This window comes from Meleagris gallopavo, chromosome 3 (assembly GCF_905368555.1).
Source record: "Meleagris gallopavo chromosome 3, MGAL_WU_HG_1.1, whole genome shotgun sequence".
Taxonomy (NCBI): Eukaryota; Metazoa; Chordata; class Aves; order Galliformes; family Phasianidae; genus Meleagris; species Meleagris gallopavo.
Window position 1 is genome coordinate 2640245 of NC_139406.1, and position 25432 is coordinate 2665676.

Consider the following 25432-nt stretch of genomic DNA (forward strand, 5'->3'; position numbering starts at 1 on the left):
GAAAGATGATTCAGGGCCTGGAACATCTCCCTTTTGATGAAAGGCTGAGTAACCTGGGTCTGTTCAGTCTGGGGAAAGAAAGACTGAGGGGGATCTCATTAATGTTCATAAACATCTAAAGGGAGATGGGCAAGTGGATGAGGCCAGGCTCTTTTCAGTGGTGTGCAGTGATAGGATAAGGAGCAATGGCCTAAAACTTGAACGTAGTAAGTTCCATATAAGCATGTGGAAGAACGGAGCACTGGAACAGGTTGCCCAGAGGAGTTGAGGACTCTCCTTCTATGGAGATATTCAGACCAGTCTAGGTGCCTATGTGTGCAACCTACTGTAGGCTACCTGCTTTAGTGGGGGGGTTGGACTCAGTGATCTCTTGAGGTCTCTTCCAACCTCTTCTGTGATTCTGTGATCATCTTTTTGCACCAAGCAGCAACTAATACAAAAATATAATGAACTTCTGTGAAAGAGGTAAAACTCTGCTCAGCACTTTTTAGAATGGATCACACTTAAGAAGCCAGAACACCCACTGAAAATGATTTATTTTTTAAAGTCTAGATAATCTTTAACTTGCAATATACTTTTAGAGCCACACTTGCCAGAAACGCAGGGCAGTAAGGGAGTTGAAGAATATATTCAATTCATTAAATAAACACATAAAATTTAGAGGCAATCATGATCAGTGTATACATTTTCCGTTTCTAAGGAAAAGACATCTGGCGACAAAAGATTCTAGCAAAAATAAGGTATTTTGATAAGTAACGAAGCACAAATGTTTGCAGATCAACTGATATAAACAACTCCATGTTGTAGATTCTCCATCTTTTCATGTCACTATCTGCAGAATAAAAGTTTTCCTGAATAGAATTTTCCTGGATTGTACATAGGTACAATAGGTAATGCCTCCTATTTATTTCTATGGAAACTACAACAGATAAAAAGAGCATAATGACACTACTTGATAAAGCAAATTCTCAGCTTCAAAATACCATATTTCAGTATAGTCACTACCATTAGTAGTCACTACCATTAGTTATGCATTTTTGCCAGCAGTGAACGAGAGCCTGCAGGCCATGCTCGTAAAAATCTGTGTGGCTGTCTGGAACATGGTTTGTCTTTCACATCATTGCCGTCACTGCTGAAATGTACCATCCAGCACCTCACTGTGCTAACATCTACTGTTTGGTCTCCATAAATATCTGCAAGAATTAATGAATGTCATTGAGTGCAATTTTTCCTACATGGAGGAATTCCACACATTTGATTCATATGCTCATCTACATCAGATATCATTTTATCAGACTTCCCCTCTGCTGCAATCTGTTGCAGATCAACAGAATGTAATATAATGTACTCATGGGAAGGTTCAAACTCTGCTGCATACCACCTACATCCATTAGCCTCTGACATCGTGGGCCAATGTAATAAAATAGGAGGCGTTACTTTTGAAGCAGTCCTCCTAACAGCTCCTTGTTATTAGATTCAACAGGAAATTTCTCTTGTCTGTTTCATCTCGTCAGATCAAATGATCAGTTCTGCTGATGTGTGTTTATTGGTATATTCATATATAAAATTGTACGTATATCCATATTCATACACAAAGCCTAGAAATGTTGAAATGTGGCCACTGCATCTACCCTGTAGAAAGATTCTATTTTGCTCAGACTCAGTCCCTGCCTTTATAAATGCAGAGTCTGATTTTTGTGAGAGGAGTGAGAATAGACCTTGAAGCATCCTAAAAACTATCTAGGCAAAAAAAAAAAAAAAAAAAAAGTTTTAATTTTTGGGTAAATGAGTAAAAGCAACTTTCTGTCTATCTGTCAGTGTACATTATAGTTGCCACCTTGTTCTCTAAGGTAAATTTTGACTTACGGTACCTAAATTTTGAAAGAGGTCTAGAAATAACAAAGGTCAGTGAAAATTCATGAAAGGAAATAAGGAGGCATGGGTGGGATGAGAAATGGGGTGGGGCAGAGAGGAAAGGAGGGAGAAGGAAGATTGATCTACCCAAAGTAGCATTTCCATAGAAGAGTGTAATTGCAACATTAGACTAACATTTCTGTCCTTTCTTGTTTGTCACCTGGAATAGTTTTATATTGGGATAAAGAGAAGTCAAAAATGTAGAGGCAGAAAGTGTTTGGGAAAAAGGATGAAGATTTAGGTTTCTCTGGAAGAAGCTGAGAAAGAAAGGAAATAGAGAAGGTAGAACACTAATACATAGGAAGTAAAATCTTGCTTATTCTAATGCTTGAAAGCAACTTAGAAGGCTCCCATTATTACAAACAAAAACCTTTTATGTATAACATAAACCATAATAAATATTTAAAAATATTATAAACAGATATCTTGAAAGGACCTGAGATATAAATCTACAGTATGAGATTTTTGTTAAGCCTTCGTGTTTGGAAAAAAAAAAAAAAAAAGGGTGTGGGGGGGAGACACAACTTATTTTTGATACTTCTTACCTTTCCTGTGGGAAAATATTCTTAATTTGTATAAATAAACTGCACCATGTTAATTAAATCTCTTCTGCAATTCCAAAGAGCGGAAAAAGAGTGGGGTGATGGAATACGAGGACTCTCTTTGAATGCAGCTCGCTATGCTTTGCTTCGTGTTGAAGATGGTCCTCCTCACACCAAAAACTGGAGGTAAAAGTCCTATGCCTTCTAAGTTTACACATAATTCACACATAAGGCTGAAGCTATTGGGAACACTACTGGTAAAGCTAATGACCAAAGTGAAAGTCAACATTAAATTAATGTTTTAACTTGAGCATGGAATAGATGTAATTACAATTCTGTAATTTCACTGTAAAGGAATATTATTTATGAGCAGCATGTAATCAGCCTTGCAGATTGCTGATTACATGGATAAAATTGAACCGACATCCATGCAATGTTGACATGGTTTTCTAAAATGTAGAATACTGTTTTATTAGAGGTTTCCAGATTCAAAGCAAGTTACCTTTGATCCTAGAGTATCTGTGAAAGACTTGTGCTGCAAGTGCATAAGGCTCTTTTGCTTTTATGTATCATTCCCTGTGAAAATGTCCTGGTTTCAACGGAAACAATGTTAATAGCACAGCACTGTTTTGGGTATTGCTGAGTGATGGGTGCATGTCTGCCGCCAGACCAGGTCACTTGGCAGGGAAGAGCTAATGCCTTCATCCTGTGCGGCAGAGCCAGGACACCTGGCCTGAGTTAGTTAAGAGGCTGTTCCATAGCATGTGGCCTCATGGGGAAGGCTGTAAAGCTTTGGGAAGCAGTCAAGGGTCAGGTCCCTGAGTAGGATTAGCTGGGCATTGTTCAAAGTGTGGTGAGACTTTGCTTTGTTAGAGGGGTGACAGTGGTGAGTATTGTTAGCTAGGTGTTGTTCAGGGGTGGTGAGTAATTGCATTGTGGAGATATATATATATATGTGTATTTTTATCATCACATTTTTATTTCTGTTTTCCTTTTTTTTTTTTTTTTCTTAGTTTATCTCAATCAATAAGTTCTATTTTGTTTCCTTTTCTCTCCCTTGTCCCATTTGGAGGGGAACAGATGTGTAGTGTTTTAGCTGCCTGCCAGGTTAAACCTCAACAGAAATACGTTGTGAAAACTTACAGAGGAATCATTGTTTCTAGAACTGCTGTTACTGTAAAGTGGTCAATCAAGAAACTCTCTAAGACTCACTGTGGAGTGTTAGAAAGTAGGCATTCTTTAATAGCAGTGCTGGATGCATGGGGGTACTATCCTCCTATGGCATGTACCTTGCAGAAAAACGTCTTCAGTTTATATACATTCAGAGGTCTTCCCAGACGTACATACATATTCCATACAAAGTCATTGAACCTCCCTTATCTGTTCAATACAAAGACAGACCCTTCCCATTATCTAAACAAGCTGCAAGGTTGTCCATTAAGGGACTTAACAATCTGTAACTTGTATCAGAACTTTTTTTTAATACCTATTATAATGTAAGGCAGATTTCATTTAATAGCAACACTTCTGAGAGTGATTAGGTCTCATTAAAACAAAATTTTACATTGGGAGCTCTTTTGTATCTAATGGGAATAAGTGTCCATTGCTATTTTTGCAGTTAATTCCTTTTTCTTGTTAAACTATCAATTTTTTCTAAGCCAACACAAAGAATGACTTAAGGTTTAAAAACAAATGTATTTTTACACATTGTCACTCTTAATTTACGCAGCAAAAATTACCTCTTTAATCAGTGAAACACACAAAAGAAGAAACTATCGCTAGTTGTGATTGTACCCCTTTGTTCTGCTGCCCTTCAGTGTAGCAATATTATTTTATCTTTAGTTGTGGAGCTGTTAAACATGAGCAGATTCTATAGCATGTGTCTTTATATTGTGTGTGAACTGACAGGCACTGACAACCATTAGTGTAAACTGACAATGCTTCCATTAAATGTCTGACATCAGTTCCAGATGACTTATTCTCTTGTTTTGTTAAGATAATTGCTAGAACAAGACTTTGTTCCGTATTAAAATCTACTGATGTTGAGGGGGGAAATACGTTCAATTTCTCTTGCAGCTCTTTTGAACTTTTGGTAATTAGAGGAAAATCCTAGGATTCAGTTTGGGGAAAGTGTGCAAATTGAGTATTGAATAAAGGAAAAGGAATGCAACCACATTTAGCATGGAGGATAAGTTGAAATTGTGGTGCTATCAAGGGTAGCTATCAGTGCAGTCAAGGGTATGACCATCTTTCGGAAGGACCTAGTCGGGTATAGGAATGAGTCAACGTGAACATCATGAAAATCCAATAGGAGTTCAAAGTCATGTCCATGGGATATCTTATCCTAGTGCAGTGGTACAGTATGGGAATGATGCAAAAGGATCTGTTGTTTCCAGTGAGTAGTAAACAATCAGTATGACTTAGCGTAAGTAAATATTCCTCTTTACTCAGCACTCTTTAGAGTACATGGGACTATTTCACCCCATTTTAGGCACCCCAGCATCAGACTAGACATCAATAAGCTGTAACACTTTCAGCAGAGGACTAACAGGATGGTTGGGGCTCTGGAGGAGCCAGGAGAGGAAAGGCTGAGGCAACTCATCTTACACAGCTTGAAGGAGGCTTAAGTGGAACCTAAAAGCTAGTATAAATAGCTAGTAAATATCCAGTCCCCAAGGAGATGTTGCGGAGCAGGACCCTTTACAGCAGTATATGGTATGAGAATAAGAGAAAATGATATAATGGAAAGAGGTGGTAGTATCTCTGCCCTGAAAGTTTTCAAGATCCAACTTTACTGAGACCTAAACACTCTGGAGTACAATTCAGTATTTAACTGCTTCAAGCAGTAGGTTGCACTAGAAAACCTCCAAAGGGTGATAATTCTGTTTCAGTAATTTTCTTGGTGGTTTTGTTTTGGTTTGGATTTTGTTCAGGTTACTCAGGTATCTGAAGTGTTGCAGCTACTGCTCATTGTGATTTTTTTTCTTACTTTATCTTGACTACTTTTGCATTAAGCACTAAATCTGCATTTTATTACCTGTCAATTCTATTTTTTCAGTTCTTCACTGCTTCTGTGTATGTATGTGTCATATGTAATTTTTTTTTGGCAGACCTCAACTTCTGGTCTTGTTAAATTTGGATTGCGAACAGTTGGTGAAGCATCCACGATTGCTTTCTTTCACTTCTCAGCTGAAAGCTGGTAAAGGGCTGACTATTGTGGGATCTGTGCTTCAAGGAACCTACTTGGATAAATGTGTAGAAACTCAGAAAGCCGAAGAGGTATGTAAAAGTCAGCTTACAAGCCTTCTGTAATTTCTATTAGTATTTAAATATTGAATCTGATATCTTGAATTCAGGTAGCGTTTAAAAAAAAGCCTTTTATAAAAATGTTTTGATCTGTTTGCATATTTAAATTAAAAACAGTTTGCTGTACTATAACAAAAAGTCTTTCAGAATTTCCCAATGAGTCAATACTGATGCTTCTTAATTTTTCTCAGCATTGAGGGCCAGATGGGCTCACTTTATTTTACATTCTTGTAAAATCTGAGTGATACATTTCTAAAAAAACACTTCATAAGAAAATTGATTTATTCATTTAAGAAATGCAGACATTCGCATAATTTCTAAACTATGTGGAAAAAACCTGAAAATATCTGAACTCCAAAATCTTAAATCTGTCACTAGAATGAAAACTGGAAATTAACACAGAAATTCTGAAGATCTGTTTCAGAATCAGCTGATCAACTTTGATTTTCCATGCCAAGCAAGTGTACGTTTCTGTTCCACCTTAATCAACTTGTTTACTTCTTTGTATACACCAGTAGTTCCAGTGTTGATGCTTTGGTAATAACATCGATATACAGTTGCTTATGTATGCACAGCTCTCCTACTCTTTTACAGAGCACAGTGAAACATTTTTAGAAAATACCATGTAGGCTTTTTTTTTTTTTTTTTTTTTTTTGTATTTTTTTGCTTTTTTAGCCATCATGTCTTTCAGAATGGTTAATGGAAATGAGAATCAGTTGAAATGTCTGCTGTTTCAGTTGAAGAATTTTTCAACTCTACATAAAGATTCCTGTGAATTATTCAGACCTGATATCTCAGAAATAGATCTGAGAGCTGGAAATGAATTTAAGGGAAACCTAATCCCCATGATCCTCTAAGAAGTTAAACCTGCTGGTGGCAAAGTCAACTGTTGCTTTTAAGATAGAAATGAAGACATCTCAAAGGACTGAGTGTCTGAAAGGCTTACTGATTTTTGGAAATTTTCAGCTAGAAAATAGTGTTTCTAGAAGACTTGTGGAAAATCTTTTTTTTTTTTTCTTTTTCAAGAGAAATGACTAAAACCAAGCATTTAAACTGATATGCCCCTACAGATACTGTTTGGACAGGCAGATCCGTTAGCTTTACTATCAAATTCTTTGAAGACTTTTTTCTATACAAAACAAAATTTCTCATGCGAGACACACTAAGCTTGCACCAGGTGGTCTGTAATCAAATGTCTCCCTACTGGTGCTTTATAGGGCTTCTCCTGCAATTGCACTTTTCAAGGGGGAGTCTTTGTGTGGTCAGGCAGCTTCAGCTCAAAGAATATAGGAATGTTTTAGTGCTATTGCATCTGCTTATTGTTATTTTGTGAGCTCAAAAACAGCTATCCCTTTGAACTTCTGAATGATTTACCTAAAAAACAAACAACAGCAAACCTGAGTATTTTGATGCTTGCCAAAATTCCAAGTTTTGTTGCTTCAGTGTTTTCTTTGGAAACTGTGGTGAACTTCCATGCAAATCATTAATGATGGGATTTTTAAAGTCGTGCTATTGGAGAGCATGGGTAATGACAAAACTGTTTCCTGCCCAACCTTGATACTGTTTTGAATGGTGTTTACAAATTATTTGGTTATGTGTCTATGTCAGTGTTTAAATGAAGGAGAGCCATACTGAAATCGAGGAGTATGGGATTTAAATATAGTCAGTTTTTGTCATTGTTCAGCCATTGATTCTGATAGTCTGCACGTCTCTTTTTACCATATTGGGAGTGGATAAATATGGAATCATCCTCTTAGCATCAGAGCTCTCAAGGACTCTCGAAGTCCCTGGCATCCCATTTCCCAAACCCTTCCAATTCCAAAAGAAAGGATCTGCAATCCCATAAAAATGTTTTTTTATCAATCAATAAAGTTTTGGCTTCACCAGAAGCAATATTTATTAGCTTTATAAATAAATAAATAAAGCTTTGTCAATGTGTTTTTATTCATATCTTCTTTTGGAAGTAAAAGACTAAATAACTAAACAAATGAAAAGCCTCTGGTGTCTTATGTATTGTTATTTGAGGTTTTAATTGTAGGATCATATTCACTGTTAGGGAATTAGAGTGGCATCTTGCTGGTTGTATGTTAATATCTAATGTTTTGCTTATATTTACTGTTACTCTTTATGGTATTTATTATCTGTGTTGATGACTGATTTCCTCATGTGTAATCTTCTTTTTCCACAGAATGTTAAAGCTTTAATGGGAGTCGAAAAGACTAAAGGATTTTGCCAGATTGTGGTATCTCCTAGTTTCAGAGATGGAATATCACATTTAATTCAGTCAGCTGGCCTAGGAGGAATGAAACACAATACAGTTTTGATGGCATGGCCACAGTCCTGGAAGCAGACAGAAAATCACTTCTCTTGGAAAAATTTTGTTGGTATTTGTTTTTTAATTTCTCTTACACAATTGTAAGACAACTATATGACTGATTTATTTGCTGTTTGGGGAAAAAAAAGATGTGAAGCTGTATATCCAGTTGACATTCAGTACTTCCTGAATTCGGACTTAATGTGGAGTGGGTTTTCTTAGTCCTCAGTCTCTTTAACCATTGATTTCTCTTTTCCTCTTAAGCAGATTATTCACTAAAGCCAGGATGTCTTCTTTCAACAGAGGCAGAATTTGGGTAGATTTAAGCTTTTGAATTTAAAACAAAAACAAACATTGTGAATGAAAACTAGAAGTCCTTGATCATATGTCTTATTTTCCCCTGCAGACACTGTACGAGAAACAACAGCAGCTCAGCAAGCTTTATTGGTGGCTAAAAACATTGACTTGTTTCCAACAAATCAAGAACGTTTTACTGAAGGAAACATAGACGTCTGGTGGATTGTTCATGATGGTGGAATGTTGATGTTGCTGCCTTTTCTTCTTCGTCAACACAAGGCAAGTACAATAAGAAACAGCTTGGATTCCATTTTCTTAAAACAGGTCTTCATAGAGCTCTCCAATGAAATATGCTCAAAGTCTGCAATCACTGTAATATGAACAGTTAAAAATAAATTATTTTTGGCTAGGTTTGGAGAAAATGTAAAATGCGTATCTTCACGGTTGCTCAAATGGATGATAACAGCATCCAAATGAAGAAAGATCTTCAGATGTTCTTGTACCATCTTCGTCTGAATGCTGAAGTGGAAGTTGTTGAAATGGTATGTTGCTACATTCTTTTTTTTAAGCTGAAATTAGGACTAAACTTGGAAAACGAGCATGTTAGCCCAACTACAATGCTGTAAGAAATGCAAGACTTCAGTCCCACCAAGAATAAGAAGTTGTTTCTTAACACAGTAATATCATACCATGCCGTAATGCCAGAGTATATGGTAGTGAGTTTAATGGTGTGTCAATTAGAGGTGAGTAATTTTGATATGCATTAATACTTACTTTATGAAGGTTAGTCTGTAGATACAGTTCATTCAAGAAGGTAAAAGCCTGAATTCATAGAGGTGGACCCTGAAATAGAAGACTGAATATACTTAGTCCCTAATAATAATCTCTTACTAGTAATTGCTGACGTGACTAACATACATTTCTCCAGCTGATGTACAAATATATCTCTAGAATAAAGAATCTCGGGCCTCTGTGGCACTGTCAGTTTTTTTGGCAATGAACAACAAGACTACATAGCTATGGATTCACAGTTCAAATTGTGACAAATTGAATTTCATAACTTTTTTCCTTCTTTTTTAAACACTGGTTATAGCCTGATAAAAAGAAAGAGGTAAAGCTGTAACCTGCACACTCATTTGGCAGATAAGGAAAAGCGTGATTTCATTTCCATTGCTAAGACTAAACATATCTTCTACGCCCTCAGCTGAAGTGGAATGAAGAGGACCTGGTGTTCTTAGGAGCTTTTTGAGCCAGCTTACCTCTCAAAAATGTTTATCATACCATAAAACAAATTTAGACTGTTGTAAGAATCATTTAACATAAATACCTGTGGCATGCACAGGTGAAAGAAGCTTGAAAGATTGAGTGCCATTAAAAGACTGCCTTAGTTACATTTTAAGCAGATTACCATAGGAAGCACAATGGTGTTGCCTATCTTGCCTATATTTAAGCACAGGAATCTTCCAAATTGTAAGAAATACTTTAAATGTCAATGACATCAGTAAGAGCTCTAAGATATATTTTAGATTTAGATCTGAGAATCATAGAGTGTCTTAGATTGAAAGGGACCTTTAAGATCATGTAGCTCCAACCCCCCTGCTGTAGGTCAGGACGTTCATTAACCAGGTTGCACAAAGTGCTATCCAGTCTGGCCTTGAACACAGACCTCTCAGGGTAGGGGCATCCACAGCGTCTCCAGTGTCTCACCACCCTCACAGTAAAGAATTTCTTCCTGATATCTAGTCTAAATCTACCCTCTTCCAGTTTAAAGCCATTTCCCCTTGTCCTGTCACTACGTGCCCTTACAAAAAGTCCCTATTCAGCTTTCCTGTAGGCCCTCTTCAGGTACTGGAAGGCTGCTATAAGGTCCTCCCTGAGCCTTCTCTAGGCTGAAGAGCCCCAGCTCCCTCATCCTGTCCTTACAAGGAAGGTACTTCAGCCCTCATCTTCGTGGTCCTCCTCTGGACCCGCTCCAACAGCTTGATATCCTCATTGTGTCGTGGATCCCAGAACTGGACTCCAGGTGGAATATATGCTGAAGTTGCTTCATTAGTGCTTCTTTGTAAACATTTCTCACCCCAGAAAGGACAGTGTGTTATGTTGTAACTCTAGACTGTTTTCAAAGACACTATTATGCAAACTTGCTCTGCACTCTGCAGTGCAGATAGTTTAAACAAACAGCTACTTGTTTCTGTAGATATATTGGAACAGAACAATGGAAAATCTGTCATATGAATCTCAAATTCAGCTGATATTACATTGCTGTTGGTATTGTATAATAGTTAATGGTAGAAGACTGTCTTCATTCTTAAAGCTTAATCTTCGGTAACAGAAATGATCAGTGAAATATACTCTTGGGATTACTCTAAAGCCATTAATGAATCCAGGGTTCAATGAATGCAAGAATAAGTGGGGTACAAGTGTCTAAATGTATTTGATTGCCTTTTTTTTTTTTTTTTTTTTTTTGAGTAGTACTTCTGATATTTCTTACATCAATCATTTTTGCAGTTTGAAAATGATATTTCTGCATTCACATATGAGAAGACACTAATGATGGAACAGCGATCCCAGATGCTAAAACAGATGCAGCTATCAAAAAATGAAAGGGAAAGAGAGGTAGGAACTTCTATCTTGGCAAGATATGCTATGAAAAATCTAAAAATTAATTTGTTGCTTTTAATCCAAGATTTTTAATCTGTTTCTAAGAAGTCAAAAGCTTTTATAACTGCATTCTATGTTACTTTCTCTGCAGCAAGTTTCACTTACAAGAATAAAAGAATCTTAAACATAACTCCTTTTGCATTTGGATAAAAGTTTCTAGAGTTTTCCAGTTCTTTTTGTTAAGCTTAGTGCAGGTATTTGAGCGGCAGTGTGTAGTATATTTGGAACACTTCCAAGATTGAGATAAATAATGCTTATTGATATATGATTATTTAACTGGAACAATTAGTTTTTTTGTTTAGCTTACTTCCTGGAGCCAAAATTAGGCTGAGTATCTGTAGGGAAATGGTTAGGTCATAGCTTGAACTGGTGATTGAGCACCTGGTGAAGGGGTTTGTCTGGCCCAGGGAGCACAGGCAAACTGTTTGTACCTGTGCTCCTTGTGTGACCAGAAGGGGTGGACCAGGATGGAGGCACCCTGTGCTCATGTAAGGGCCAGCCACAGAAGGGAGATCATCTGTTGGACCTAGGCAGCTTTCTGAGGAAGAATGCTGTATAGTCAGAGAGCCCCTTCACCAGCTGGGTGAGCTAGATGCTTTTTCTGTATGTGTCTATTGGCCTATCTGTGAATACTTTACCTAGTATTGCCAAGTACCTGTCAGAAGCAATTTTGTGTCTTTGTTAGCAGAACACTAACCTATAATCCTACATGTTTGCTCTTCTCCTGCTCATGCTAGTTTGTAGTGATGTTTTGCATTCTGTAATAACAAACTTCATGCAGTTTTCCCCAGTATTTGTAACTTGTAAAATATGATCATTTTTCTTTTTTGATCAGTGCTTCTCTCCATCCATTCATTTATTCTACTAACTACTACTAACACTTTTTAGTGGTGTAAAAGTTATTAAATATTTTGGCATTTCTGTCATTTGTGGTATTTCTGTCCTGTGCTAAAGAAAATATCTTTACTGGGTTAAACTGCTCATTTATGAAATAACTAGATTTTTTTTGTCTAATAAAAATTGTAGCTTATTTTACAGCTAAGCTTTGTTTTTTGGCGTTAATTCTTAATGTCTGTGCATTTCCTTTGTTTTTATCTTTATTTACTCTTCACCTATTTGTAGGATTTCCTACAAATTCCTAAAGATGCCTTGTAATGCTATGTTAATACATGGCTGTACATCCTCCTTTCTTTCTCAGTTGTCTTTTGAACCAAGCCTATGTAATGCCTTTTTAGTAAAAAAAAAGACCTCTCCTGTATTTCTTTAGTAAACATTTTTTAATCTTTCTCATTTCTTGCTTTGAATTATTGACCACACAAACAATTTTCCAGTGAAGTTGAGTGATCAATCAATCTACAGCAGGCTCTAGGATTTAGTTTCCTTATGAAAACTGTACAGGCAACCTAAGGATACTGTAGGGCTCTATAATCTACAGCTTACGAATTTGTAGTGAAGACAAAAGACTTCCTTGGCTCTGTGATTTAATTGGAATCTGCACTATTCCAGAGTGGTGGTCGCCTGAAAACTTTCAATCCTTTCTTTTCTCCTCCTCTACCCTATTCTCTATTGTTTTTATTACTCATTTCTGTCTGAATGTAACCATCACCATTATAGTTTCAGTTTCTTTCTTTGTATCTTGGTATTTCAACAACCAGTATTATTTGTCCTCTTGTGCATTCTTTATTCAGGAATGATAATAAAGAATAATTCATCTTTTGTTTCTGATTAGGATATTTTATTTTGCCTCGCTCAAGTTTTATGATAGTCTCTAAAATAGTTTTCTCTTTAGTATCATGGAATCATAGAATGCCCTGGGTTGAAAAGGACCACAATGCTCATCTGGTTCCAACCCCCTGCTATGTGCAGGATCACCAACCACCAGACCAGGCTGCCCAGAGCCACATCCAGCCTGGCCTTGAATGCCTCCAGGGATGGGGCATCCACAGCCTCCTTGGGCAACCTGTTCCAGTGCCTCACCACCCTCTGGGTGAAAAACTTCCTCCTAATATCCAATCTAAACCTCCCCTGTCTCAGTTTAAAACCATTTCCCCTTGTCCTATCACTATTCACCCTCATAAACAGCTGTTCCCCTCCTGTTTATACACTCCCTCCAAGTACTGGAAGGCCACAATGAGGTCTCCCCACAGCCTTCTCTTCTCCAAGCTAAATAAGCCCAATTCCCTCAACCTTTCCTCAGGTTAGCACTGCAGTAATGTTCCAGCTTTTTGAGTAATGCATGTAGTTCTGTTGTTTCTTGTTACCAACAAATTTAGTATTTTATCCTTCCTTTTGTGTTTGTACATCTTCAGACCAGGTTTAAACCTATACAAAGAGAACTTGTACAGTGTTCTTTGCCGTTCTTCACATAGGCCTGTTCCTATATCTGAGTAATCATTCTTGCCCATCCCCTTTTTTCTCACTTGTTTTTAAAGGAGCTTTGTTTGGTCTTGACCCTGTGATGGCTGGGTTTTCTTGTGGAATTGAAACCCGGCATTTCTTCCTTTTGTTTACTCTTTTCTATTCTTATTAGTTTTGAGAAAGCTTTCTTCTATCTAAGTGTAAACACAACAAATGCCTACAGAGCTTACGATCTGCAGACTTAGGTGCATATGTCAGACATTTATTCAGTTTGATAATATTTCTGCAAATATGAAAGAAACTGTAGAAGCAGATTCAGTTTGTTGCTACTTCATTTGATTGCAGTTGTCTTCCTTCTGTGACTAGTCCTAACTTTTGGGCCAAGTAGCAATTATGTGAAATATGTGAAAAAGTAGTCATCCATCACAGCTCTGCTTTGTATTGAATTGTTCCACGTAATTGGTGCTATGTAGATTGTTGCTGCTAGGTAAGATTGAGAGAAATGTGGGAAAATTAAACAGTTAGTGAACTGTTGGGGAATAAATCAATATTTAGAGCTGAAAAGCAGTTTTTCCATCTGTTTATGTTTTGTCCATGTTTTGATTGAGTGAATGAAACCTGTTCGTCTGAATCATCGCATGTAAGAAAGGATGAGACTTTCATGCATGTGTATTTGAGTACTCGTACAAAAGTATTTAATATCACGTTTTACAAAATCTCTATGTAGAGACTTTGAAACTGTTAGCAGTTATTTATGAAAAGAACCCCACAATATACGTGTGTATAACAAATATCATGCTTGTGAAAACAAACCAAGTTTATTACAACCTAAGGCCTGTTTAAATAAAGGCAATTTTAATTTTGAATGATACAGTCATCTTATTTATTTCTTAGGCTCTTTTTTTGTCATTGGTAACCTTTTTGTCCCAGATTCAGAGCATCACTGATGAATCTCGAGGTTCTGTCAGAAGAAAAAGCTGCTCTAGTCCACAGTCCATTGGCCAAGATGTACAGGCACTGCTGAATAATGATTATGAAAAGGAGGAGGTAGCTAGAAGTAGTACTCTGTAGGTTTTTCCATTGCAACGCTTGAAGTGCCACTATTGCAAACCAGACTAGAAATGAACAAGTTCCTTTCGTTGCCCTTAAAGCAGTCCTTCATAAACTTTTAGTACTCTCTTAATTGTACCTTTCTTTAGGTAAACACCATCTTTCTCTAGATGATGTTTGTGACAGTGATGACATCTTTATTTTGTCACAATTAGTTTCCATAAAAGAAATATTTGTTATCTGAGAGTATCTGTTTTTCTTAAAAGCATAAATATTTGTTTCTTCTCTTAAAAATGTTAATAGTGGGTGTTAGATTAATATTTCATGCTTTCAGAGCATTGTTTTTTCTTTATAGTTGCTGTACTGAAGTGCTGAATTTTCTAAGTCTGTATAGATGTATTAGGATTTTCGTAAGTAGAAAAGATTTCTTTGCATATTGATATGCAACTATTACTCCGTAAGTGTCATAACTACTTTCCTACATAGAGAGTTTGAAATTAAATGGACTGCTGTAATTAACGCTTTCAGTGTGCACTTGAAGTGTTGCTTATCTCGGAAGATTCAGTGCCTAGTTTGTAGAAGTGGTGTACTCCTTTGTTTCCCTTCTTGTATGTAGTGTGAGAAGAATGTTTTATTCTATGTAATTAATTTGGCTACAAAGTAGCACTGACAAAAGTGTGCCTTCTTTATATATGCAATTTTATATGTGCTGTAGGCCCAGATTTTTTCTTGGGCCTGTCTCTAGTTTCTGTTAAAGCACAATTGAACTCACCTCACAGTTGTTAGTTTTAGTACGTTGGTTACTGCCCCGAAGCATGAATCTGCATGAATTTGTTAACTTTTTCTATTATAAGAATTGCTGCTGTATTCACAGTAACTTCTGATTGGTAGACTTGACTCTTCATTTAGTCTTCCGGGAGGTATGAAGACCATCAGACAAATAGGTGTTTATATGTGAACCACAGAATTGAACTCTAGGATTTGGGAATCCTCAAGGTCAGACTAGGAACTAGAGAAATAATTTAGAAAAAACTTAGGAGCTCCTAGACTGCTAAAAACAGGTGAAATTACAATCCATGAACTGCTGGGGGAATCAGTATTTAGAGATGGAAAACAGTTCTCTTATTTGCTTTAATTTTATTCGTGTCATTGTGACTGAAGAAAATCAATTCTCCTGAGTATGTTCTCATTCTCCTGAGTATGTCTCCACATGTATGGAGGAACCAAAGTGAGTACTTGAAGCTCTTGAATAGAATAGGGGACTCAGTTCATGATTTGACAAGTCACTGCGGAGAGTTCGAAACTATTAAAACTTTAAAAATAAGCAAAATAAAAACTCCAACCAAGAAAAACACCACAAAACCAATCATCGCTCCCCTAATGCCAATTCATTCAAATTGTAAGAGTCTAAGGTACTGAACTTCTTCTGTTTTTGATGGAAACTACAGTGTTACACCAGTGTCAGAGCAAGTTAAGAATAACTGATAGTGCATTATCCTTCAAGCTGTTCACTGGCAGAAGCCCCTGATATTAAATGAGTAACCTCAAACTGGATTCAAACTATTCAATATGTTATAAAAATCATATCCCAGCTTGGAAGTAGTTCTGCATACATAAATAACTAGACTTGTATAAGCAATTTCCTTTCATGCCAGTGCCAAAACACTGATGTTTGTCTCATATTTGTTCTCAAAATAAGGTACTCTTTTTTTCCTTCTTTTGCTACACTGCAGTGAAATTGCATTTCAAGGAATTAATAACCTGTAACCTACAATTTTATTTTTTTTCTGTGTGTGGCCAGGCTCAGTTGATCCATGACAGAAACACAGCCTCACGCTCAGCTCCAGCTGTCAAAACAAGTGTGGCTGCTGCCATGCCAGAAAAAGTGCAAATGACCTGGACTAAAGAGAAGTTTGTAGCTGAAAAGCATAAAAACAAAGACACAAATGTGTCAGGTTTTAAAGATATTTTCAGCATGAAGCCGTAAGTACACATGTGGTGGTTGAAGCTTGTATTTTTTGTAGGGGATTTTCTTGTTTGCTTTCTGTAGGTGTGTTTTTGTTGCCCTTCTATAGTCTGTTTTCAAGAGATTCTGGTTTATTTGAAATTGAGTGAACATATTATCTTTCCATGAACTTGGCTTAAATGCCATCCTTGTGAGATGGGCTGGGTGGAGTAACAGTGTTTCTAATAAATAGTTAATACGGACCTAAAATATTTACTAGAATGTTATGAATGAAGATCAAATATGTCAGGCTTTTAAGATTTTCAGCTTCTTGATTGAAGTGTTTTGTTTCCTTCCTCGAAATACCTAATTATTGTGTATTATTTGCTTTAATTTTTTTTTTTTGGGGGGGGGGATACAGCAAGTACAAAGAAGCAGATATGAATTTTTCAAAATATTTAGTTTATATGGTTGTTTCTTCTTGAAAAAGACATTAGGCCTTCATCCTGTAAATTAAGTATGCAGGCACAAGTTTTATACTGCTTTATATGTATGTTTTGATGTATTCAGTCTTTTCTGGCAAAACTGTTATATTCCTTAATGTCTTTTTCAAACAGAAGACACTTACTCAACACGAGCTACTCAGGCCTGTCAGGCCTGATTTAGTAGGCATACATAACTAAAGAAAGGACATCAGCTTATTCACTTCCTTCTTTTTTTTGTGGTTCAAGTTGCACACGTGCATCTTTTCCGAGTCCTGGAAGAAAGGAGTTCTAGGCATGGGCTAGCCAATTTTCTATACATACTTAAAGCGAAACTGTGAATGGCAAAGGACATTTAATGTTTAAAGGAAGTATCTTAAATTGAGGACTTATAGGTGGATTTAACTACTTCTAGATGTACTTAAGATTCCAAGTTGCTTTGTGGATTTGTTCCATACTCATTGGAAGAGCTTACCTTTTGCAAATTCCAGACACCTTGCAAAATGAAGCCATCACCTTCTAGAATACCTTTATTTTGTTTTATTCTGGGCTTCATTATTGTCTCATTCTTAGGAGTTTTTTTGTTGTTGCGTGTTTAGTTTTTTTAAAATAGGATCCTGTAAAGATTTCCTCCTATTTCTTAAGAACTGTGCATAGTGTAGACTTCAACTACTCTTATTTAGAAACTACTACATATCATTGGGAGTATAAATTACAGTTTGAACTTGATGTGCTTGTACAATTATTAATATTGGTGAATTAATATGTACTCGATGCTATAAAAATAACTTTTTATGCATTTGCTTCCCTTCCATATAGAGAATGGGGAAATCTGTAAGTTTCTACATTTCCTTTCATTTAAGCAATTTAGGCTTTGTTCCCTGGCTCTTGTGGTGTTGTACTTTGTCTGCATGTTCCTAAGCCATGATTTGCTGTTTGTGTATTGATTTGTATGTTGTTTTCTATGCTGTGCTTTAGCACTTATCACTGAAAAACAGTTTGCATCATGACCTGTTAATGGCTTGTTTTTTTGTGTGTGTGTAAATGTTATCAGTTTTCTTTTCAAGGTAAGTTACAGAGGAATTACTTTAGTTTCTGTAGGAATTACTTCAGTTTCTGTAAGAATGCAAGACTTGAGTGTTCTTCTCCACCAGAGTAATATTTAGTTTTCTAATTAACTACCCCTAAAAACTGAATATATACTTAGTCTAGAAAAAATATTCCCTCAAGTAACAAATTTCATCTTCGTGGTCCAGGTAGTTGTATCAGAAAGAGCTTTAACTTTTCACTGAGTGCCAATTCTGGCTTTTCTACTCTGCATGTATGATATACATTGGGTGTGACACAAGCAGATGAAAATTAAAGAATTGAATCACAGTATCAAAGAATCTTTTATGTTGGGGAAAATATTTTCAAGATATCAAGTTCAGCTGTCAGCCTAGCCTACTGAGTCCCATTAGTGCCACTTTCAAATACTTCCAGGGATGAGGAATCCCCACTTTCCTGGGCAATGCATTCTAGTGCTTGACCACACTCACCATGAGAAAATTTTTCCAAAAATCCAATGTAAATGTCCCATGGTGCAGTTTCTCGCACTCTGTCACTGTAACCAGAGGAAGGAGACTGACACCTTCCTTTCAGATAATTGTAGAGACAGATGACATCTATCCTCAGCCTCCTTTCCTCTAATTGTAGCGATCCCAGTTTCCACAGCCAGTCCACAGAAGTCGTGTTTTGTAGTCCTTTCACCAGCTACGATAGTCTTTTCTGCACATGCTTGAGTAAATTAATATCCAGGAGAATAAAGTTGTCAGCTGTCAAAATACTTCACTAAAATTTTCACTAACAATAGCCACATCCTTCTCCTCACCTTCTAGGCAGATCACCTTGTTGTTGGAGGAGATCAGTTTAGTCAGGCAGGACTTACCTTTCAGAAACCCACCCATCTGATACACAAGGACTTGTGACTGTGTGTCTTCTAGTTGCTTATAGAATTTGTCTTCTTCCTCTTCCACCTAGTTGGGTGATCTGCAGTAAACTCTCATCATAATACCAAATATACCTTGTTGACAAGCCCATAACCAAAGATGCACTTCTCTGACAGGTGGAATACCTCTGTGCCCAGTAAACCAGGTTTCTTAAAGAGAACTGTGGTCTAAAAAGCCAAATCCCTGGCTGTAACATTAGTCCTGCAGCCATCACTGATCTGCCAGATTAAAATAGCCCTTTCAAAGCCTTTTCCTTTGACTGGTAGGATCAAAGAGAAAACTGTGTGCTCGAAGAGCATTTTGCAGTTGCTCAGAGGGGTTCTTGTAGCCCTTCATGACATGACTGGGATGCTCCTGACAGTAATTGATGCCCATGTGAAAAAACATCAGTGTATAGCTGTGTGGGCTATTTAAAGCTTGGTAATCTCCTGGTAATGTTCCTAATGTGAGTCCCTGATATGCTGCAAGCCTCTGTTGAGATTAAATCAGGTTGGCAAATGGGTGCTTCCACTTGCCACGAAAGAGAAACCCCTATGACGATCACCCATAATACTTTTTTTGTTTGCACTGTTCGGTATACTGGGAACAGACCAAGTGTCTCAGTTGACACTGGAGTCTGCTGTGACATGATGGGTCCTTCCTCTGCAGTCTTTAGAGCAGTGAAGTAGTTCTGCAAGGGCATCTTAGGCAGCAGGGAAGGTCTCATCCTCCTTCCTACAGGTCCTTGCCATAATGAGCTTACATTTTTGTGTTTTGAGTGTTTCTTTCAGTGTATTTCTGAGGGGGAGTTTCTGGTTGTAGGTCTGATGCAGACTGTGCATGGAAACACATAACTCATTCTCAGGTTCCCTGATGTGTGAATTTCTCGCTGCCTATTGATGCTCAGCTACCTGCTGCAGGAGATTACTGTCTGGGCACGCTTCTTGCAAGCAGATCTGCTCCCTGTGCCTACAGAAGAAGTTCTAGTTGTTTCCTGTACTTCCCCTTCAGCCACTGTGTCTGGGTAGAGGCATCGAACAGTGCCGCTGTAGGTGGTACAGACACTCCAGCTTGAACTGTAGCCTTTATGATTGCGGACCATTCTGTCTTCAGAGCAAAGAAGGCTTGCCTTTATCAGTGCACATGGTTGCTGCGCTTTTGGACATTGCATCTCTCTTTGTACTTGGGTAGAACCAGCTTAAGATTGCTGGGCTTTTTTTTTTTTTTTCGGAGGTCAGTGTTGGCTTCTTTTTGTACATTTGCCAGTTGGAGCAGCTTAAGAAAACTAGGAAGCTTACACTGTGTTCCATGTACGACTTCTGTTCAGCCAGTGTTTGAAAGCTAACTTTGCCTTAGTTCACACTGTACACAGTGAACAATTTGACCATTTATTTCAGCACTGAAATCCTGCCTGCTCCACCACACATTTATGCTCTCCCCGTTTCCCCTGTATTTTATCTGTATTTTAAGAGAATTTCAGGACTTGTACATCTCTTCAGTTAAATACTTTTGTCTCTCTCCTCGTAGTTCTTATCAAGATGCTGTTCTGCCTTTGAAAAGCTGACCTTCAAGTATTGTGTTGTTCTATATGTGTTCTATATACAGTTTGTACTTGTTTGGGACGTATGGCCTCTCTCATGACAGGAAATACCCCAGGGCAGACTGATAAACTTAGCTTTGGAAATGTTACTGTCTTTTTTAAGGAGAACTGGAATTGATGGGATTGCTCTCCATTGACCACTAAGTTTTCAGTCTTCCATTTTTCATCTTTTTTCTTCTTTATTTGCACCTGCAACACTAGGGATAAATATACACTCCAAGATGTGCTGTATGAAGGGAACAGCCGTTAACAGGAAAATGGGGCTTAACTATAGAATAGTAATATCAATAATTTCTGTTGTTCTCCTCATCTGAAACAATGCTGGAGCATTTCTGCTACATTTTTGACTGCTGTTACTGGAATTCAAAGAACCTTATGGACTCGGTCAGGCAATTCAGAGGATGTCTCGTGTCCTGCTGCTACTAACCTGCCAGTCCACTCCCTCACCTAAGATAGTCTGTGAGCACTGCAGAGTGGAGCAGGATTATGCTTTAACTACTAGTCTTGCAGTATAAGTGCTAAGAAAATTGCATGGGATATAGTTATGCATTTTATGTCAGCCTGTCAGTTCTTCTGCTCTTGAGCTCTGCTGTCACCATGTGCTTCTTAAGTTCCCTTTTGAAGCAACTGCTTCAATTGTAAAGGATCTGCTTTAGGACAGTGTATACGTCTTTGATAACTGGGTGTTTCTGTTGCACTCGTTCATGTGACTCATTTCCAGTTCTGGCTAATTTTGTTACATAAATAACAGCATGACTTCCTCAGGAAACTCAACAAGGAAGCTTTTTTTCTTCTGAAGAGAAAATAAGTCATAGAAGGCTAGAATAAAAAAAAGATCCCTGAAGTTTAAGCAGTTTCCCCATTTTACACAGATTTACAACCAAGATTTTGTTGTGGACACAGGAAGGGAATTGTTCTTTTCTACTGTCCCCTTACTGATAACGACAGGAGGGGCTCAATTCCACTTCATTGTTTACTGCTGCCTGCTTAAGACATGCCGTGTAACAAAATTTTTTCCCGATAAGTTTTTTGTTTCTGAATGTTCTTTGCTAGCCTTGCAGTAATCCTCTTAAGGGAACATGAAGTCTGATACAGTACACAACAACATAGTGTAATCTTTCACGGAATCACAGAATTGCAGGGGTTGGAAGGGACCTCAAGAGATCAAGTCCAACCCCCCTGTTAAAGCAAGTTCTCTACAACAGAGTTCCAGTTTATTTCTGTAGCTCTTATGATGTTTCGAGGTTTTGTAGTTCCTTCAATATTTGAAATTTCTTGCAAAAATCCAGTTACATTTTTATGAAATTGAATAAGCAGGATTCTCGGTGTATAACTAAAATTAACTCCAGTTAAGTCTGTCTTTGTAAAATGTAGCTGGCCATTGGAAGAGTTGTGCATTTTGGCAATCCACTTAACATTTCGTGTTGATATGCAGTCACTTCTATTTTGAAGTAAAAAGATCTTTCAAGCCTAGGTATCTCACTTTCTCACGTTTACTTGGAATACATATGACTACCAATGTCCATGGAAGTAGATTATTAAATGCATTTTAGATTAAATTTATAAATTCAGATATATAAGATACACTTGAATTTATTAATTCAGATATGTGAGTACTGTGCCAGAACCTAAAAATATTTGTGTGCTAGGAATCAGTCAAATGTAAGAAGAATGCACACTGCTGTGAAGCTCAATGGAGTGGTGCTTAATAAATCACAACATGCTCAGCTAGTTCTCCTGAATATGCCTGGACCTCCTAAAAACAGAAAAGGAGATGAAAACTGTATCCTTTACTTTACTGCTTGTGTACTTCTTGGAACTTGGTTCTACTGTTGTCTAGTTTGGATTTTACAAAAAAAAAAAAAAAAAAGTGCTAGCATTATCAACACTTGGAATTATCAACCACACGATTTTTGTCAACTGAATTGAAAAGAAATTCCTCAATTTTTAACTTGTTCTTTAAATTACTTTTTTTTCTTTTCTGTGGGTAACTAGGGTGGAATAACATATTTTCCCATGGAAATCCCCTAAATTAATCCTCACTTCCACCTGAATAAACAGGTGTAAGTGCCCTAGCATAGTGGGACAGTCAAGGGGAAGCTCCCTGATGAATGTGCTTTTTAATTGTACATCAGAGTTCTTGAGTCATTTGTAGCTGTTTTGCTTCTGTTCTGTGATCCTTTGACTTAACAATACTTCAGACATGGAGTTTTTGGAAGTTCTAACAGAAGGTCTGGACAGAGTTCTCCTAGTCCGAGGCAGTGGACGTGAAGTGATCACCATTTATTCTTAACCTTGTTTTTTTCATTTTTTTTTTAAATTTTCTTTTGAATGAAGGGAACAAAATGTATAAAGTCTATCAGATGTAATTGGAGCAACTTCATTTAAGAGCTCTAGCACATGGGAAAAATGAAAATTGAGGTGTGGTTGTTTTCCTACTAAAGTGTTATATTTAAAAGTAGTTTTAAAGAACACTTCTGTAGTGGATTAGTAAATCCTGACTGGATTAGGATATATATAGTATATTATGATGTGTTAATCTGTGCTGAAACAACAAATCGTAACACTGTGTTATTTTTAAGCATACAGAAATATAAGGAACTTCTGTTTTCTTAATCTTTGTTCTGCTTCTAAATAAAAGGGAAAAGTTTGCTTCCTCACTTACTAAGATGCTGCTATGTTGCTTCTGATGGGGAGTTAGTCCCTAGTTCAGGAAACTTCATTTACAAATGTATAAAAGTACTCAAATTTACATGTTGTTGCATACTGTAAAGTATTCCCCTGAAGTTTATTATTTGCCACATCTGTTTTAAACAACATTCTCTGTTTAAAATACTTCAGGCAAGGAATTTAAAGGCTCCAGGTGAGAGTAATAGTAAGCGGCAATCGTTTCTTTCACATGAGCTACTAGCAGTTTGAGGAGTACTGCACAATTATGACAATCTAAGTCATAGGAATTCGATGATGCAGTATTGCCGCCTGCTGGAGATAAAATTACAGCAACTGCTAAACAACTGACCAATGAAGTGTAATCTCATTTTCAAATGTGTGTATTTTGATAAGTGTTGCATGCATGTGCTGCTATGAAAATAAAGTTTTTCTGAAAAAAAAAATCTTGGATGCGTTATCTGTACTCAGTAAATAGTTTGAGTGCTGTGGAAAAAAATTGCACCTGTTGACATTCATTGCTGCTTGCTGAACATTTGTGGAGACCAAACAGTAGATGTGAGCATAATGAGGTGCTTGGTGGTGTGTTTCAGCAGTGCTAGCAATGATAAAAAAGATAAGCTGTGTACCAGATAGCTATGGACTGCTGTCACAGCACAAAATGAGCAGTGGCTCCATCAGCTCATCTATGTGAGTCAGTCTATTACGACCAGGAAGCTGTGTATGGAACTGAACATCAGCTTCTATGCACTGGAAGCAAAGGTGGCAATGTTGGAATATTGCAAACTTTGTACCAGTTGGTCCATGAATGCTCACACAGGAACAGAAAGAACACCATCTTCAAATAACTTCCTCAGCAACCTATGTAATACTAACAAACAGATGAAGTTCATTTGTTGTTCTTGTTCTTTTCTTCTGTTTTTCTCTCTTCTGCTGCATCTTTGGGCATCGAGATCTCACAGGAAATACTATTTTATCATCCTACTGAAGGAAATGGATCAAAACTACTTAATCAATAACAGTAATAGAAAATAAAGAATGATATGAAGTGTTGTTAGAGGTCACCAACCAGCAGACCAGGCTGCCCAGAGCCACATCCAGCCTGGCCTTGAATGCCTCCAGGGATGGGGCATCCACAGCCTCCTTGGGCAACCTGTTCCAGTGCCTCACCACCCTCTGGGTGAAAAACTTCCTCCTAATGTCTAACCTAAACCTCTCCTGTCTCAGTTTAAAACCGTTCCTCTTTGTCCTATCACTGTCCACCCTCATAAACAGCCGTTGCCCCTCCTGTTTATACGCTCCCTCCAAGTACTGGAAGGCCACAATGAGGTCTCCCCACAGCCTTCTCTTCTCCAAACTAAACAAGCCCAGTTCCCTCAACCTTTCCTTACAGGAAAGCTGCTCCAGCCCTCTGATCATCTCAGTGCCCTCCTCTGGACCCGCTCCAAGAGCTCCACGTCCTTCCTGTGCTGCGGGCCCTAGGCCTGGACGCAGCACTGCAGATGGGGCCTCACAAGAGCCAAGTAGAGGGGGACAATCACCTCCCTCTCCCTGCTGGCCACTCCTTTTTTAATGCAGCCCAGAACACAGTTGGCCTTCCGGGCTGCAAGCGCACACTGCTGCTCATGTCCAGCTTCTTGTCCACCAGGACCCCCAAGTCCTTCTCTGCAGGGCTGCTCTCAAGGAGATCTTCCCCCAGTCTGTAGAAATACGTGGGATTGCCCCGGTCCAAGTGCAGCACCTTGCATTTGGCCTTGTTGAACCTCATTAGGTTTTCATGGGCCCACTTCTCCAGCCTGTCCAGGTCCCTCTGGATGGCTTCTCTTCCTTCCAGTGTATCGACTGTATCGCTTAGCTTGGTGTCATCTGCAAACTTGGTGAGGGTGCACTCAATGCCATCATCTGTCATTGATGAAGATGTTGAAGAGCACTGGTCCCAAGACTGACCTTTGGGGTTGGTGTATATACTCTGAAAAAAATGTATAGTGCATCTGTATACTGAAATTAAGTGTATGTTTCTGTATTACAGACACAGAGCTTTTGGAAGTATTCTGTACTGTAGCTGTAGAAGAAATTTTGATAGCATCCTAGCAGAAACCCACACCTTAGCCCTAAGAAAACCCCTAACCCTAAGTCTACCCCTAATCTTAACACTAAACCTAACCCTAAAACAAACCTTAACCGTAACTCTAAACCAAACGTAAAACCTAAACCTAATCCAAAACCTAATCCAAACCTTAACTTTTGATTTTTAAGACTAAACCTAACACTAACCTATAGTCAACCCTAACCTTCACTGTAACCTACAGCAGAGTTTAACCCTTACCCT

General features: G+C 37.8%; 1 protein-coding gene across 7 annotated transcripts in view; it reads left to right on the plus strand.

The window, feature by feature from the left end:
- SLC12A7 (solute carrier family 12 member 7) overlaps positions 1 to 23549 on the plus strand; it is a 67604-nt gene extending 44055 nt beyond the window's left edge. For 3 of the 7 annotated variants that reach the window (XM_085220040.1, XM_085220042.1, XM_085220041.1), the window contains 9 exons: positions 2538 to 2642; positions 5567 to 5735; positions 7951 to 8146; positions 8483 to 8652; positions 8784 to 8915; positions 10882 to 10989; positions 16244 to 16425; positions 22086 to 22219; positions 22638 to 23549. In XM_085220040.1, the coding sequence (XP_085076166.1) occupies positions 2538 to 2642; positions 5567 to 5735; positions 7951 to 8146; positions 8483 to 8652; positions 8784 to 8915; positions 10882 to 10989; positions 16244 to 16425; positions 22086 to 22219; positions 22638 to 22729 (1288 nt within the window). In that variant the 3' untranslated portion in view covers positions 22730 to 23549. Of the gene's footprint in view, positions 1 to 2537; positions 2643 to 5566; positions 5736 to 7950; positions 8147 to 8482; positions 8653 to 8783; positions 8916 to 10881; positions 10990 to 14322; positions 16222 to 16243; positions 16426 to 22085; positions 22220 to 22637 lie in introns of those variants that run through there. The other 4 variants (XM_085220044.1, XR_014882233.1, XM_085220043.1 and 1 more) reach the window with 4 other exon arrangements.
- The last annotated feature ends 1883 nt before the right edge of the window (positions 23550 to 25432 follow it).